Source organism: Leptodactylus fuscus, chromosome 2, assembly GCF_031893055.1.
Source record: "Leptodactylus fuscus isolate aLepFus1 chromosome 2, aLepFus1.hap2, whole genome shotgun sequence".
NCBI lineage: Eukaryota > Metazoa > Chordata > Amphibia > Anura > Leptodactylidae > Leptodactylus > Leptodactylus fuscus.
In genome coordinates, this window is record NC_134266.1 from 239,118,347 (window position 1) to 239,136,214 (window position 17,868).

A 17,868-nucleotide genomic window follows, 5' to 3' on the forward strand; every position below is an offset into this window, starting at 1 on the left:
CAAGCTGCCATTTTTCCCGATAAAGTTGAAATTGCAATTCCAACTCTTACCACTAAGCATTACATAGTGTGTCTTCCTGAATAAAATGCTATCAATGCCCAAAATGGTATAATTGGAAACTATAACTTGCCTGGAAAGAAGACGGATTTCACAGAAATATAAAAAATTATGGATATCAGAATATGGCAACCCAAAGAATTTTAAAACTTAGAAATTTGGTAAAAGCAACAAAAATTATAACTATTTTCCATGTCAAGTTAATTCTTGTTACATCTGTTGATACACAAGTCATGAAACGTTACGTTACCGGGTGCCGTGCTGTCCCGAAACAGCTGAATTGTGAGTCCTGGGTGTTGGATAGGCCATCAGTATTTTATAGTAAATAAGCCCTTTAAACAAAAGTCAGATCCACCAGATAGAAGTCAACTTTTTGGCGCTATTTGGCACTAGAGAAGCCGCCATTAAAGGGGTTGTGCTGTTGTGGACACTTATCCACAGGACAGGGGATATGGGATATGGTCCAATCACTGGGGACCTGATTGCCGAAAGTTTCCCAAAAGCTTCCTTACAAATGGAGCACCAGTGTGCTGGCATGAGCGGCACTCCATTAATTTCTATGGCACTGTTGGTGCAACTGGAGATGGCAGCCCTATTAAAGGAAATGGAGCGCCAGTGTGCTTGTATGAGCGGCATGCCATTAATTTCTATGGGACTTTGTGATTACAGTCCCGGCAGCCTTATTAAAGGGAATGGAGCACCAGTCATGAAAGGAAGGAAGCTTTCAGGGGACTTTGGTTCCCCCCCATCCTCCTGATCAATGGGGGACCCAGTGCTCAGGCCCCAAGCAATCAGACACTTATCCCTTATCATGTGAATAGGGGATGAGTATATGTAATGGAACAACCCCTTTAAATCTCAGATAGTCAATAATGGTGCGAGGGCATCGGTTCACTACCAACACGTCCTGATCTGTGGCACAGGGATGATAAATAAATGAATGAGCCCTTTCTAATGCCGTGCCGTGCCGTGTAGATACAATAACTCACAATGGATCTGCTGTATTGTCCTAATGCTTACAGTAAATGTAAAGTGTATTTTCTTGCACGTCCTTCAAGTCAAAGTAACCTTTAAGCCTTTTCTGGAAGACTCAACAATTACAATGCAAGTCTGCTAATACACGAAACAACTCACAGCTATACAAAAGGACTAATGTGTCCAAAAACACCCCAAACTGTTTATAGCTAAACTCCGCTCACCCCACCACCAATGTTTCAATGCTAAACACCAGATGGCAAATATAGACTAGGCCCTGGAGGAAGTCGCAGCATTAAACCGTATTACAGGTAAAGTTCCACAAACTAAAACCTCCTAAATAACATAAGAGCCGGATAATGTAACAATAATCTACTTCACCGGCGCTGGGGAAAAAGACAACGTAGGCGGTGGCATCACAAACGTCTCGTAAAAAGCTCTAACTGCGTTAAAATCTGTTTGTGGGGTTAAAGAGGAGCTGTCACCACCCGTGTCGTCAGGTTTTTAGTAAATACTTGTATCTGTGGAGGATCTTTTGTAAGAACTCTGTGTTGTGACGATCCTCTGTAACTCTTACCAGAAATTTAGCAATGCATTGACTGCTCGGTGTTACCAATTGGTGAGGGGTCCAGACACAGTATGACTAACTTATCACCAGGTCCAGAATGTGCAGTGACACCCCTCTGTGACAAGAGGAATGGTTGCACCCATACATTTCCAGGAGGAATAACAGAGTGGCACATAATGGAATCCAAAAAAAAAAAAAAAAGAAAAAAGAAGAAGAAGTCCCACAACTACCATTTCATTGGAATACAAGTATTTACAGATCAGGACAAGGTACATGAATGGATATCAATGAGGTAATAATAATAATAATAATAATAATAATAATGTACACCGTCATCTATCAGTATTAAAATCAATTAGAAATTTCTCATGTACAAGATGTGGATTTTTTCTGTACGGAAACTAACTAAGGCCCGGTTCAAATCTGCGTTCGGGCTATTCTGTTTTCTTATCTGCATGAAATATGCGGAGAGAAGAGTCCTGCAAGCAGCACTTTTCTCTTTACATTTTTCATGTGGAGACTGATCGGAAACCACATGGACCCCATTATAGTTTATGGGATCTATGAGTTTCCTTAGATAACTGCTTTTTTATGCAGATGAAGACCCCTAAACGGAAACCTAAGCAGACTCCCCGAAAGGAAACCTAGACGCAGATATGACCCGGGCCTTATGGTGCAGAGGACCGGTCACCGGGTCTGAAAACTAAATAGCAAATGCCATGGGGCTGTTACTCTGAGCATTTTGTTCATCCAAACCTGTTCAGTCGTTCCAAAGGTATAAGCCCTTTTAATGTTTATGCAGTTTAGGGTATACTAGCCAAGTGGGCGGAGACACTGCATGACACAACACAGAGATCCCACCCCCAGAGAAGGCACAATGTTACCGCCCACTTGGCTAATATATCCTAATCTGCATCAACAATAACAGGGATTATATAGTTGGAAAAGCTGAATGGATCTGGATAAACAAAGCAGCAAAATGCTCAGGGTGACATCAGATGATGCATGTCATTGGGCTTTTCAGACCTAGATCCTCTCTGAAATCTACAGCATGTCAATTTATTTTTATTTTCTAGTGCAAATCTTTTTTAAAAAAATGTAAAATTCCACGTGCAAACGCCACACTGAAATCCACATATACACGTATGGAAATCCACACCAAATTCCTGAATATTTCGCACATAAATTCTGAATGTATTCCTGTACTCCATGACATGTAGTACAGCTGACGCATATATCATGTTACTTTCTTAGAACACAGCAGCACCCCATCTTTGCAAAATGGAATTTCTACATATACAGTATCTAAGTAACTAAAATGTCACACAAACCTTCCACTGATTCCAGCACAGTTGGATTGTTTTTTCTGTAGCCCCCACCATTTCCCAATAATAAGTGCAATCAGTTTTGGTGTCTGATATTCTATTTAGACACTGTATGGTCAGGTGGGCAGTGCCAGCAGGAGCAGACAAGGGGGCAGGATTTTGAGCTCTGACTTACGTCCCCCTTGCCTGCTCTTACCCAACACTGCCCACCTGACAAAACTGAACCTAAATATAATTCTAGACCCCATATCAGCACTTCTACCTCAGGACTGATGGAGCGATCACCACAATGTATCGCAAGGGGCCTGGTCGAACTTCTGAACACTTGATCCCTATGAGGGCCGACTGTCGATTCCTTATTTAGCACATATTTATGATCTATCCTAAGATAGGCCATAAATAAAATTAAAAAAAATTCCTGGACATCCCCTTTAAGCCCAGGACCCCATTCCTGAAAACAAACGTGCTTACCATACAGAACAATTCTTCAAAAAAAAAAAAAAATACGCCAGCAGTAAAGGATCATGGGAGATATTTGCTAACCTAGTTACAGTGCTATCAGTATATTTTACAGAGAAAAAACATATTACAAAAAAAAGACAATATATTATAAAACCCATTTAAAATATTTATGCTGTCACGGTAAATGTTCTTGTTCCAGCCGCACAAAATTCAGGAGAGGAATTTCTATTTTTCAGTAGTGTTCACAAAAGCGGTAAAATCGTAAAGTGCGTTCCTGTAAAGCATGAGGAAGAGTGAAATTACCCAGCTCTAGTGCTGAGCGCTCTCCCCTCCAGCTCCGCTGTTAAACATGAGCGATTATCCTCTGAACAATGCTTTTAAACCGTATACGTCTTTATTTCCTACTAGATCCACCGGCGATGCCCATTAAGCCACGCTGAGCCACTCAATCCATTAAGCGGCAGGTATCTCTGCTGAGTACATGAGCGCCAAAGGTCGCAACCGCAGAGAGGGAAGGATGCTGTACTCGCACATAGGTCTAAAGGGGTAAGAAGCAGAGGCCTTAATGTCAAAGAAAATAATCATTACTGAGTTAAGGGAAAATTAACCCTTCAACAACTGCTCAAGCACAAATGTTTCATCCTGTGCCCCTCGCCAAATAAAGTTCTGTTCATAAGAATCCCCCCAAATCTCAATGGTCGAAAGAGGTGAAATAAACTTGAAGGCTTTATTAATAGGAAATTCCAATAAAGAACGTTTGTTGTAATTGACTGATATCTAGAGACACCCAAATCCATCATAATGCTGACCACGAGAAGACAGACATCATAATGTAACGTGCTGACTTCATAAGGTTGGCCACAGAAAGACTAACATGATAATGCCGACCACGGAAAGACTGACATGATAATGCCGACCATAGAAAGAGTGACATGATAATGCCGACCACGGAAAGAGTGACATGATAATGCCGACCACAGGAAGAGTGACATGATAATGCCGACCACGGAAATACTGACATGATAATGCCGACCACGGAAAGAGTGACATGATAATGCCAACCACGGAAAGACTGACATGATAATGCCGACCACGGAAATAGTGACATGATAATACCGACCACGGAAATAGTGACATGATAATACCGACCACGGAAAGACTGACATGATAATGCCGACCACGGGAAGAGTGACATGATAATGCCGACCACGGAAAGACTGACATGATAATGCCGACCACGGGAAGAGTGACATGATAATGCCGACCACGGAAAGACTGACATGATAATGCCAACCACGGAAAGACTGACATGATAATGCCGACCACGGAAATAGTGACATGATAATACCAACACGGAAATAGTGACATGATAATACCGACCACGGAAATAGTGACATGATAATGCCGACCACGGGAAGAGTGACATGATAATGCCGACCACGGAAAGACTGACATGATAATGCCGACCATGGGAAGACTGACATGATAATGCCGACCACGGGAAGAGTGACATGATAATGCCGACCACAGAAAGAGTGACATGATAATGCCAACCACGGAAAGAGTGACATGATAATGCCGACCACGGAAAGAGTGACGTGATAATGCTGACCACGGAAAGATTGACATGATGATGCCGACCACAGAAAGAGTGACATGATAATGCTGACCACGGAAAGACTGACATGATAATTCTAACCACAAAAAGCCTCTCAAGATAATGCTGAACACAAAAAGTCTCACAGGATAACACTAACCTCAAAAAGACTGACAGGATAATGTCGGCCTCAGGAAGACTGACAAGAAAATGCTGACCGCATAAAGATTGACAGGACAATGCAAACCACAGAAAGGCCAAAATCCAAAATCCAGTTGCGTAACTATGGGGGTTGTAGTGGTTATAGCTGCAAGCAGAACACTATACTAGTGGGAGTACAGCTAGACCCCATCACAACACACTATATCCTAAAGGAGGTCTGGCAGCATCCTATAAGCTGCACTGACAAGTCAAACCTCACAGAAACCCACATACATGTTTATGGCAGGGAGCAGGGCTCTTGTGAGAAGCAATTCTTCACATACTTACTTGGCTGGCCGGCTCAGTCCTCTATGTGGAGGTGGAGGATGAGGGTGAGCAGGCCTTTCCTCCTTAGCTGTTATTTCCTCTCATCTGCCACCGTGCCTGTCGTCCATTATTACTTAGTTACAGTCCAGACAATGAGTGCGTATAGGTAAGAGGGAGATTCAGCCCTTTAGTTATCTTCTTGTTCCTAATCCATGAATCTGTAGGAGCTCCCATGACTAATAATGCTGTGCCAAGTGCTCATGTCCTCGGCTTGGCTACTATGTATTATGGCTCTGTATTCCATAGGGAGCTAATCTCAGAGTCTCTATACGGTATACTATTGTATAGTTACAACTTGTTGTTTTAGTAGTTCTGTTGTAGTGTACAGTCAGTGTCACTTAGTTCAAGCATAGTAAACACACCAGTTTCCCCATTTTGCCCTCCTCTAGGGAAAGTTCCCACGGTCCAGGGGTATATAGGCTACATATACTGCAGTTACACATGAGAGATCAGGTGCCACGTACCACAGCCCTCACAATGGGATCTGACATTGTTTAGGGTAAATCTACATTTGGCATCTGAAAAACATAAAAGAATGTAAACCCGACAAAACCACTAAACCGCGCAGCATTAAGCCTTGGTTCACATCTGCACGTGTTTCCCCAAATGGTAACCTAATCCACCTAAAAAAGCAGTTACCTTAGGAAACCTGCGGACCCCATAGGCTATAATCCACGTGGTATCCATTCGGTTTTGCCCGAAAAGTGCAAAAAATAGAGAGAGAAAAGTACTATTAACAGAACTTTTCTCTCCACATTTTTCATGCACAGAGGGGGACAGTATCCCTGTACAGAGTGACAAGTGCAGATGTGAACTGAGCCTCACGAGAGGGGAATTAAAGGATAAAAACATATTGTTTTACATATTGCATGTACCCCTCTACACCCTCCCTAAATTTAGGCATCTGCTCAGTGGGTGCGATCACCTATTAGTTTCTATGTGAAATGTCCACATGTCTCCAGGGTTGGTTCCCTTTCCATAAAACTTACAAAATTAGAATTTTTGCAAAGTAAAATGTCACTTACTTCACTGTGGCACTGAGGAAGAAATTCAGCTGTGGCATTTGAAGGTTGTCCGGAGCCGCAAGATAGCGATCAAACTGAACCTAAAGACAAGACATACTGGAAGTGTAAATGAAGAATGACTTACAAGGACCGTTTCCTAAAAGTTGTTAGAGAGGATAGTTGCTCCAGTGTAACGTACCTAACATTTTAATAAGCATTGCATAAATTAATAGTATTGTGTATGCACATGAAAAATGACATTGCATCTGCTCCGTATATAACCTGTATGGGGACTAGCTGCCATATGCTACAGTAAGTAGAGGAGAATCTGCTTCGAGATGCTGTCGCTCGCTCAGCAACAAGATTAGCACTATGGACATTGTGCAGGGAAGCGCTGTCTTTTACTGATGTAAATAAAGCACTTTGGTTGGAATAGAAAGCTCATATTTAGCTCCAGCATCACACTAACCCTAGATGTATGTAATCTGATACATGTGATCTGCAGTCCATCTTCAGGAAGATGTAGCAGAATTTTCAGAGTGAAAGTCATTTTAGCAAATGGAGGGAAATCAGGAAAACAGCTTAATAAGAGCAAAAAATATCATATTTTTCCCATAAGATATATTACAAAGTTTCTTATACTATCATATTCTAGATTTATGCAAAGCCCACAGTCATAGGACCAATACTGTAGCAAACGCTGCCGGGATCCTTGGCAAAGTAAAGATATTCCACATTTTATGTAGAAGTTTTCTTTTATATTCATCTAAGTATTGAAATTCACAGGGTCAACGAAGAATACAACCATGATATAACTACCAGACTTGGAACAGCAAGAACAATGGCAGAGAGGCCGCTACATCAATGGATAAGATAACATAAAGTACAAGGATACATAAACAGATGCACAATACAGTGCTGAATATATCATAGACATTCAATACAAACAGGGGAAACAATTCATAGATGAGGAGTGGGTATTCAGAATTCCAGACCATATTGACAACGACGGATTAAAGTATAAGAAGACAAGTCATGTCTGTCATGTCATGTGACCAGCTCCCCAATTGTCCAAACACAATGGTGCACATCTCTGGTCAGGTCATGGTCCGATAAAGTTGAAAGCAGATATTTGGTGACAGCACATGGACTGCAAATAGTATTAAAGAAGTGGTTTAATCCAACAACCCCTGAAAATGGCGATAGTCACAATGGTGAATATTGGTGGATTAAACCACTTAGTTCTTCAATACTATTTGGAATCTATCTGGACTTCCTAAATACTTGCTTGAGACAGAGCCAAGAAGTGGAGACCAGGTAGGTACCAGATCAGCAACAGGGGATTGGTGAGGTGACTAATTATATCTTTTTAACCCTGGCCTTGTGAAGAAATATGTTACCCCACTGGACATGACCTTTAGAATATAAGAAGTCAATCACTAAATTTTTCTGCTTGAATTTAAAGAGGATCTTTCATGTCCTCCTGCACATGCGGTTTTATATACTGCTAGAAAGCCAACAGTGTGCTGAATTCAATGCTCTGCCGATTTTCCCGTTTTGTACCCCCAGGCTGGAGATATCGGTGCTGTTGGTTTCGGCACTGATCTATGCCCACTGTCAGAAGGGAGTTCCTAACAGTCTAGCTGGGCTGTGAAGAACACCCCTCCTGACAGTACTCGTGCATATAACGCCCCCTCTGACACTACAGAACTTTGGACGAGTACTGTGAGGAACACCCTTCTGACGGTGGGCAGAGATCAGTGCCAAAACGAACGGCATGGATATCTCCAGCCCGGGGACACAGCAGGAAAAGTAAAAGTGAACGGTCTAAATTCAGCGCACGGTCGGCTTTCTGGTGGTGTATAAAACTGCATGTGCACAAGGACATGAAAGGTCCTCTTTAAGGATCTTTACTGCTTTTCACTGACCATAGCCCCCAGCCATTTATGAAGGAGTTGGAGCAGGAGTCGGAGTTGAGATGTGGAAAAATAGACCATCAAAAGACTACTGTCAGCAGAATTCCCATCTTATCCAACACACACACACACACACACACACACACACACACACACACACACACACACACGAGCATCCATGTGTTCTAAATGGGGAGAAGAAAGGAATATTCTGCAAAACTTAACTCAAGAACAAAGGATAGGGCAGTAAGGGGGCAAACATACAGTAATGAGCAAAAGTTTTCGGCGTGTGAGAAAACAATTCTGCAACATAAGAATACTTTCAGAAATAGAAGTGTTAATAGTTTATTTTTGTCAATTAACCAAATGAAGAAAACAGAATTCTAATTCCCATCAATATCTGGTGTGACCTTTACCCTTTGCCTCCAGCAAATTCTTTTAGGTACTTGACAGTTTTAGATGGAACCCAGCAGGGAGGTTGTTCCCACCATCTTGGAGAACTAAGCCCAGATCTTCTGTGGATGTGGGCTTGCTCCAACCCATCTGTCTCCTCATGTAATCCTAGACGGACTGAATGATGAGGAGACCAGGGTTCTGCGGGGGCCGGATCATCACTTCCAGGACTCCTCCTCCAAAGGGAAAACGTCGCACCAAATATTGATGAGATTGAGATTTCACTTTTCTTCATTCACTTAATTTTGATAACTGACAAAACTAAACTATTACCCCTTCTAATTCTGAAAGCATTCTTATATTGCAGCATTTGTCCACACATGCCTAAAAGTTTTGCACAGTACATGGTCAGTTGGCATTGCTAAAATTGTCAGGTTTTGCTAAGAATAATCTAATCTGCACGGCCATCTTAAGATGTCAAATGAAGAAATAGTGGTAAAAACAAAGAAATGCATCACAAAATAGCTTACAGTCCCAGAACTCTTCTCATATCCAAATCCCCACCCCCACCCCACCCGTGCTTGTCACTGCAGAAGAGGAGGGTGAAGTAATTATATGGCAGCACACAGCAGACGAGAGGGTTAGTGGTTAGCACTACAGTGGTTACATGTGGAGCTGGCACCGGCAGCAGCTTCAGCGTCTAGACAGTATTATGTGATCCTATGATAGGGGACGGAAGTCGCTCCTCCACTGGAGACTCATTCTATTTAGAAACGGAGCCTAAAGAGTCCTATAGGATTAGACTTCTACAGCCCCTTTATTAGTAGAGCTATGACTAGAAGGGTCAGGGTGACGCAGGGTATTAGTAATGGCTGACACAGGTAGGACGCTGTATACACAATGCCCGTATTTATACCCTGGTAAACTTATAATTATGTGTTGGTTACAAAACATCAGACACCCTCAGCATAAATACAACAGGGCTCCATTTACTAAGTTTATGCAGAGTTCATACAGGTGAACCACAAAGAAATAATGAACATCTCAAGCCCACAATAGACACTCAGCTATGCCCCATCTCAATACGAAATTATATTTTGTATATGCAAGCTATATCTTGCAATGAGTGGAAAAGATGCGTCTGCTCTTAAGAAGTCTGCTATTGGGGGACACTTTGACCATCACGGACTTGGGACACATTGATACTGGAGATACAGAAAGTTCCATCAAAGACTATTGAGATATTATTAACCAGAATTTTTAGCAGGGCGTGCATGGTGTAATAAGTCCCTGTACACATTATACGGCTGTCTTCTAATGAACCATAGTACTCCTTCTGACCCAAGTCTTTGATCTCTCATACAGCCAGCACCCTGCTCTGCACGGAGGGGTCTGCAGAGAGGACTCTCTTCGTTATTTTGTCTTGATATTAACCAGGTATTCATGTATAGGGAGCTACCTTCTAAAAGATGGGGCTAGAGCACGTTCCTCTTTTACACCAAAGAAGTCTATTTGCATATCTCTTCTCCAGAATTCTCAGCAGGACACGCATGGTCTAATACACCTGCACACCTCAAGGTGGCTTCTTCTTAAAGAGGACCTTTCATGTTCTCTCTGACATGACATGACCGCTGTCAGAAGGGATGGCCTTACAGTTGAGTGTCATTGCTGAGCGTTGAGGAACGTCCCTGGAGGGTACACTTCTATAGTCCTGTACTGTGAGCTGCAGTATGGTGGCTCAGTGGTTAGCCAAGGAGTTTGTATGTTTTCCCCATGTTTGCGTGGGTTTCCTCCAACACTCCAAAGACATACTGATAGGGAATGTAAATTGAGAGCCCTATATAGAACAATGTAGACAATGTCTGTAAAGAACAGCAGGATATGTTGGTGCTATATAAGTACGAGAAACAAATAAATAAGGGCGGGTTCACACCAGCGCCTGGTCTCCGCTTTCAGTTTCTGTCTTCTGCCCGAGAAACTGGACAGGAGATGGAAACCGGCAGTCAGTTTTCAAAGTGTCCATCCGTGAGCGTCTTCTACCTCTCTGCGGCAAAACCGTTTTTTGTTTTGTTTTGTTTTTTAACTGGACACAAAGTTGGACATGCAGAACTTTGTGTCCGGTTAAAAAATAAAAAAAAAACGGTTTTGCCGCGGAGACCAGAAGACGCTCATGGGCGGATACTTCGCAAATCCATTCTCTTTATGGAATGACCAAAGAAAAATAAAGTACCCTTGGTTATAGCCAGAAATTCCACAGATTTGAATGGAAGTGCATGATATAAGCAAGACCTAGTGGCTGTGAATGCTGTGCATGTCACAGGGATCCTCTCCTCAATAAGCTTTAAATCCCTGTGCCATAAACCAGTTCCTGAGGACCTTCAAGTAAAACTGACAAAAAAGGTGGAGAAGAGAGGAATGCAGCTGCAGTTTTCAATCCTGTCTCTATGCAGATGCTGAGAGAGGGGAGGAGGAACTGCATGGTGGGAAACATTTGCCAGAAATCCATTTAAAAGGCCCCTTTGAATGCAACTCTAGCAGTTATGTACTTTATATAGGCAAACCTAAGGCCAACACATAATCAAACAAGACTCATCTACAGCATTAAGGTATATTCGGGTAAGAAACTTTTGCTTTACCATTGAAGCCTTCAGTGACAGAGCATCCATACTAGGTAAGTTTGATAAAGGTCCCTGCAAGAGAATAAAATGTTATAGTATTAAAATGATCAGTTATCAAACATCAAACAATGGAAATGCTAGGTGATTAAACACTTAAAGGGGTTGGCCACTTTCAGACCAATATTGACAAACAAATATACAATAAAAAGTTATACAATTTTCCAATATACTTTCTGTATCAATTCCTCACGGTTTTCTGGATTTCGGCTTGCTGTCATTCATTCTGTTACTTCTAGTGGATAAAAGTCTGACCATGGTCATGTGATTTACAGTCCATGGTCATGTGATTTACGGTCCGTGATCATGTGATGAGCACATGGGTGCACAGCTCGTTACCAGGCAGATGTCTGATTATTGTGCTGTTACTGTAACGAGCGACACCTGTGTACTCATCACATGACCATGGACCGTAAATCACATGACCATGGACCGTAAATCACATGACCACTAGTGGCCAAAATTGTGGACACGGTACAATTTTTTCATTGAATTTTAGAAAAAAATGGCTTAAAACACAGTAAAATGTGATATAAATTTTGAAATAAAATGTTTTTTGAAAATATTTTGTAAAAATTTAACAAAGAGAAACAATTCTAATGCAAATGTGATATTAAAAATTAAAAAATTTCGTACTAAATATATATTTAAACAGTTTTGATGAGCACTGTACATTGATGAAGATTTGGTTAGTAGCGTGTTTGGTTAACCCTTGGCATTAATTACAGCTTTGCATCTTCTAGGCATTGATTCCACTAGATTTTCTAATTCTTCCTTACTTATAATGTGGAACCAAGAATTAATTATGGTCTCTATTAATTCCTGTTTGTTCTTGGCATGTTTTTTGGCCACAATCCGCTTCAACCTTGACCACAGATTCTCAATGGGGTTAAGATCTGGGCTGTTTCCAGGCCAAGACAGCAGTTCTACATCCACTTCTTGTATAGTTTCATAGTGCGGCATGACGCTCCAATCTGCTGAAAAATATAACTGTTTCCTGAGCCAAATAAGTCTCGAGCCGATGGCAGCATTTTAGGCTTTAGAATGTCCTGAATGTATCGTGCTCCATTAATTGTTCCATCAATGACCTGAATTCTGCCCACACCCTTCCAAGACATGCATCCCCATACCATGACACTCAGAGAATGCTTCATTGTTGGAATTAAACACTCAGGATTGTAATACTCCCCCTTTCGTCTTCGTACATAACGCACACCATCACTACCAAATATTGAAATTTTTGTTTCGTCACTCCACAAAGCTCTTTTCCAGTCCTCAATCGTGCAATGAAGGTGTTCCTTTGCCCATTCTAGCCTTTTCCTTCTGTTAACCTCATTAAGTAGTGTTTTTTTTTCCGAGGAATTCTAACCCTAAGGCCAGTGACCACAAGTCTCCGGTGAACTGTTCGATCGGACAAAGAAACACCTGCATTGGACAGAACATTGTTGATTTCGCTGGAGGTAGATTTTCTGTTCTGAAGAGCCAGTCGAATAATTCTTCTGTCTGTTGTTGCTGATGTTATTTTTTAATGTTTGGCTAAAATGAAGAAATTCACATACCTGTCCAAAAAGATACGAAACTCAAGAAATTCTTCCGATATCTTCAAAGTTTATAACCCTCCACACACAGTAAACAAGCATAGACTAAAAAAACATTAAAGACATAGCAAAACCATAGAAATATCTGCAAGTAAGTGGAAACAAGGCCTCAATTCACAAACGTGTCCACTACTTGTATATAGTAAGCCGATGGCTGGTAAGGTGCTGCAGGGGGTGTACATTTAACCCAGATTGCTCAGATGGGTGAGTTGGTAGAAGTCCAGAAAAGTTATCTCAGCAAACAGCTAGGCTTTTAGCACTGAGCATTGTTTAAGTGCTCTGCACAAGGGCTGGATTTTTAGGGAATGGTAGGTAGGCTGGTAGTGGGATTTACCATTCCCATCCCCTCCAGTCCACATCTTGCAGCAATTCAGCTGTACAAGGTTTTCCTTGTTGGCGAGCCATAAGAAGAGCAGGCTTTGGCAGAACTTGGCTGGAAAGCCACCACAAAGGTTTCTACTGCTGGAGATAACCTGGCAATCTGAATTGATTTCTATTATTAGGTGAGGCAACCAACTTAAGTTTAGTTAGGGCCCAGACGGCAGGTGTTTGTTTTGTATTTTCTTTTGGTACTGCATATTCCCCTGTTTGTTGGACTGAAACAAGCTCAACATTTGGATGGTTACCTTGGAGTCGGTGTCTATGCCAACCACCCAGCACCACCACATCCTGACAAAATATATACGCATATATATATATATATATATATATATATATATATATATATATATATATATATGAAGAGCTCAACGGAAAAATGGCCTAAGTCCACATTTTGTCATATTTCAAATTATTACCTAGAAAGCTTCTTTGTACCTCGTTCTATGCATTGGGTTTACAAGGTACCTAGGATTAATGATCTAAGTCCATATATTTCAATGCAGAAGAATTTACATTCAATGGAATAATGGCCTAAGTCCAATACAAACTTACTTACTTCACTCTCGTTGGTCATTTTTTCATTGAAATCGTGACTTCCGGTCTGTTGTTTATATTAGTGTAAAAACTTTGTCTTATTGTTTAAAAGGCTCTAAATCGACTTTTGCACTTATTTAAAAGGGAGGCAGGTAATTATTATTCTTCATCGTTTAATAATAGTAGTAATTAATTAATAATATTAAATAAATAATATTTATACATGAAGCTGCAATTTTTTAAATAAATAATACAATTTATGATTAGGATTAACGGTGTTCATTAGCTGATTACATTGGATAGATATATTCCACAATAATGCCCATTTGCTTTAGGCTAAAACTTTAAATTTCGTTTTTCTCACAATATTGATTTTTGGACTTAGGCCATTTTTCCGTTGAGCTCTTCATATATATATATATATATATATATATATATATATATATATATATATATATATATATATATATATATATATATATATATATATATATATATATATATATATATATATATATATATATATATATACCCTTCACGGATTTCCTCCATACAATGTCACTGGGTTTTCAGATTGGTTGTATCTATGTCGTACCTGCTCCGGCTTGTGTTGCTGCAGGCAGCTGTATATTTGACTTAGTCCAGCTCTGGTCAACACAAAAGAGGCTTGTTCATTGATTAGAGTGTCCAAGTGAGCATCAATCTATAGGCACAAGAGAAAAAAATATTACAGTACAGATTTCTCCTCTAGTCATTCACCATTTATATCTGAATACATACAGGACGTCATATACATTAGATTGATGCTGATCACACCTGCTGGTTTTGACTGTCCTCCCCAATGGCAGATAAAGATTTTAACTACCCAGTCCGCCTTTCCTCAGGGACATAAGTCACCATCAGATGTATATGGCAGTGACTTAGGTCCTTGTTCCACACTCTGTTGAGCTAAGCATGCATGTGTATGTATGTGGGGGGTCAGGGGATGTGCGGTCAGATGACATCTTTTTAATGTGTACGGTCAGTAGCTGGTATGGCAGGCTGTGGGCAGCTTTATAGCCTTAAATTTTAGGTATATATCATTCTCAAGTCAAGTCAAACCTGAGCAATGGTGGACGATGTTGGATTCTGTTAGTACTGGCAAAAGAGCTAATATGCAGGCAGGTGACCAGGAGGATGAAGATGGATCGAGACACTTTTTTTTACAATTCCACATAAAACTCAGCACTCCAATGAGTTGGATACAAAAAAATCCCTTTTTATTTCAGCGACAGCCGGAACAATCCAACTGTAACGTTTCAGGCTACACACCAGACCTTTATCACATACAGACTGCAAGGCCTAAAGGAAGGAAGCCTATGGAATAAGCACTAAGAGGAAGGTTAAAGTCTCCAGGAGAAAAGTTTTTTTTTTTTTTTTTTTACAAAAACGGTAGATAAGCCAATGCCAGAGGGGTCTGGTAACAACTTTCAATTTTCCACAATTAAATAAACCCAGGAGAGTCCTGGGTTCGAATCCCGCCAGGAACAACATCTGCAAGGAGTTTGTATGTTCTCCCCGTGTTTATGTGCATTTCCTCCCATACTACAAAGACATACTGATAGGGGAAAAAAAAGTACATTGTGATCCCTATATGGGTTAAACTAAGGGACTGCACATTGGAAGAGGGAGAAGAGTCTTGTTTATGGATGGGGATATGACCATAGTGATCTATGTATAGGTTTCATCCAGAAAGATGACTTTCTGTAATAGACAATTCTCCCTCTATAAACATTCATGATCAAGAAAAGAAGAGTAGATATTATTTATGGGATTGGACACTGGAGATAGACTTGCCTGGAATTGCAGCATCTCAAGACGTTTGTCAGTAAACTCAAAGAGAGCCAACGTGGTCTTCATCACATACAGACAATTGACCATGTATGTGGCCATGTCCGCTGTGCCAAGGTTACTGGCAGAGACCGTACACATCTGTAGTAAGGGATCCAGGACACAGGACAGCACCTAAGAGCGAGAACACAACATCGGGTTATTTTTCTTGAACCAAAATCTAAAGTTCTCCAGTTTATGGGAACAAAAACAGTCTAACCAAATAGAGAGCTAAACTCATATCCCATATTAAAGAAGCAGGCCATATTGTTTTGGTTTTTTTTGGCCCCCACCCCACATCTCTACATAGGTGGTTCATTGTGGTGCTCTGAGGGTTAACCCTTTCGCTGCCAGGCACGTAGCTATACGTGCTCCCAAGGTGGCACTTCAGTAGCCGAGCACGTAGTACTACGTCCTCCCTACTAATGCCGATATCTCTGGACTGCATCAACATATCTTGATGCTTTAAAATGCATTTTAAAGAAGAGACTCTCATCTTTAAAATGATACCAGGGACTTGATGATTTTACTTACAGTCTTGGAGCAATTCACTGTTGAAAACACTATTTGGCATTGAGATCCAACTGAAGATCTCAATTCCCGACAGCGTTTCAACAGTGAATTGCTCCAAAACTGTACATCCAATCATTGAGTTTAAAGATGAGATTCTCCTCTTTAAAATGAAATTGAAAACATCAAGATATGTTGATGTAGTCCAAAGATATAGAGCTCCAAAGTCCCCCCCCCCCTCCTGTCTAAGCAAGCAATTTGCGATCTCTAACAAGAAAGGAAGGGACACGAGCAGCCCAGCAGAGAGAGAGAGACACAGAAAAAATCTGACTCTCTGCATAACTTGTATGTGACAGCAGAAGGGGGATGGCAGGGACTCTATTGTCCCTATTAACCCTTCTCCTGCCAATCAGAGCGTATACTATACATTTGTCTCTGATTGTCACATACAGTTATAATGTAATTCCCCCCTGAGCTTTACTAGTGGGGTATTCTTACGTTATACCCCTGAACATAACCAGGAAGTTTGTTGGCACTGTGACCCAGGCATTTACTATTGTCCAGGTCGCAGCACCAAAAAAAAAAAGTCGCACCAAACACTTACACAACATATACATAAAGTCGCAAATAAAGTTTACATTTCACCCAATCCCTGTCCTGTCTATACCTGAGCTTTCTACAGTAAAATATGTCTCTAGTGATGTCCGTTACACACTAAAATAATAGTAATAACGATTATCACTAGAGATGAACGTATAGATTGCTAAAATTTTTATAGGGGGATGGAAAATAACATTTTTATGTAAAGTCCTATTTAATTTGCATGCACAAAATGGGATGGCGCATTTCTGTGATTTTGGCGATTCTTTAACACCCGCCCATGTAAATATATACATGTGTGGTATGTATGAACTCCTCACATATTGCAGTTTTATGGACAGTACATTATGTTTGCAGAAAGGGATTTCTTGAGCCGCACTTTAGTGGCAAATTTGAATTTTTGCGCAATTTTTGCTAGCAATCTCTGTTTGCAGCAAAGTTGAATGAAGGTGGTTGTATATATATATAAACTATTAAATTGTGTTTTTATATACGGTATGCTGTGTACTCTGAAAAAAGTTAGATTTTGGTATCACAGTCACAGTTTGGTAGGTGCAGTATAGCTTTTTAACATATTAGTAAACAACAGCAAAATCCTGCTTCTCTTCTGTATTCGTGTTTTTGGGAGTCCGAGCTCTTGTTGATGTTTGCGGTACATATAGTATATATACACATTGTATACACCATAAGCTATTATTTTAAAAGTATTTTGTATATGAATGTGAGATTGAACATGAGTTTTAGGTGCAAATATGTGTTTTAGCGTATTTTTTCAAAAAATTATTTGTGTTGGTCGCAAAGTTGCATGAAGGTGGATGTGGCTATCGATGACCCATTAAGACATTTGTAATCTTCAGGTTGTCTACTTTCAAAAAA

At 40.6% G+C, this 17,868-nt stretch overlaps 1 protein-coding gene across 1 annotated transcript in view; it reads right to left on the reverse strand.

Annotated features, from left to right (window-relative positions):
* COG6 (component of oligomeric golgi complex 6) overlaps positions 1 to 17,868 on the reverse strand; it is a 107,537-nt gene that overhangs the window by 5,529 nt on the left and 84,140 nt on the right. The window contains exons 15-18 of the mRNA XM_075265914.1: positions 15,850 to 16,017; positions 14,609 to 14,716; positions 11,462 to 11,515; positions 6,538 to 6,617 (exon numbers count right to left, since the gene is read on the reverse strand). Of these exons, the coding sequence (XP_075122015.1) occupies positions 6,538 to 6,617; positions 11,462 to 11,515; positions 14,609 to 14,716; positions 15,850 to 16,017 (410 nt within the window). The remainder of the gene's footprint in view (positions 1 to 6,537; positions 6,618 to 11,461; positions 11,516 to 14,608; positions 14,717 to 15,849; positions 16,018 to 17,868) is intronic.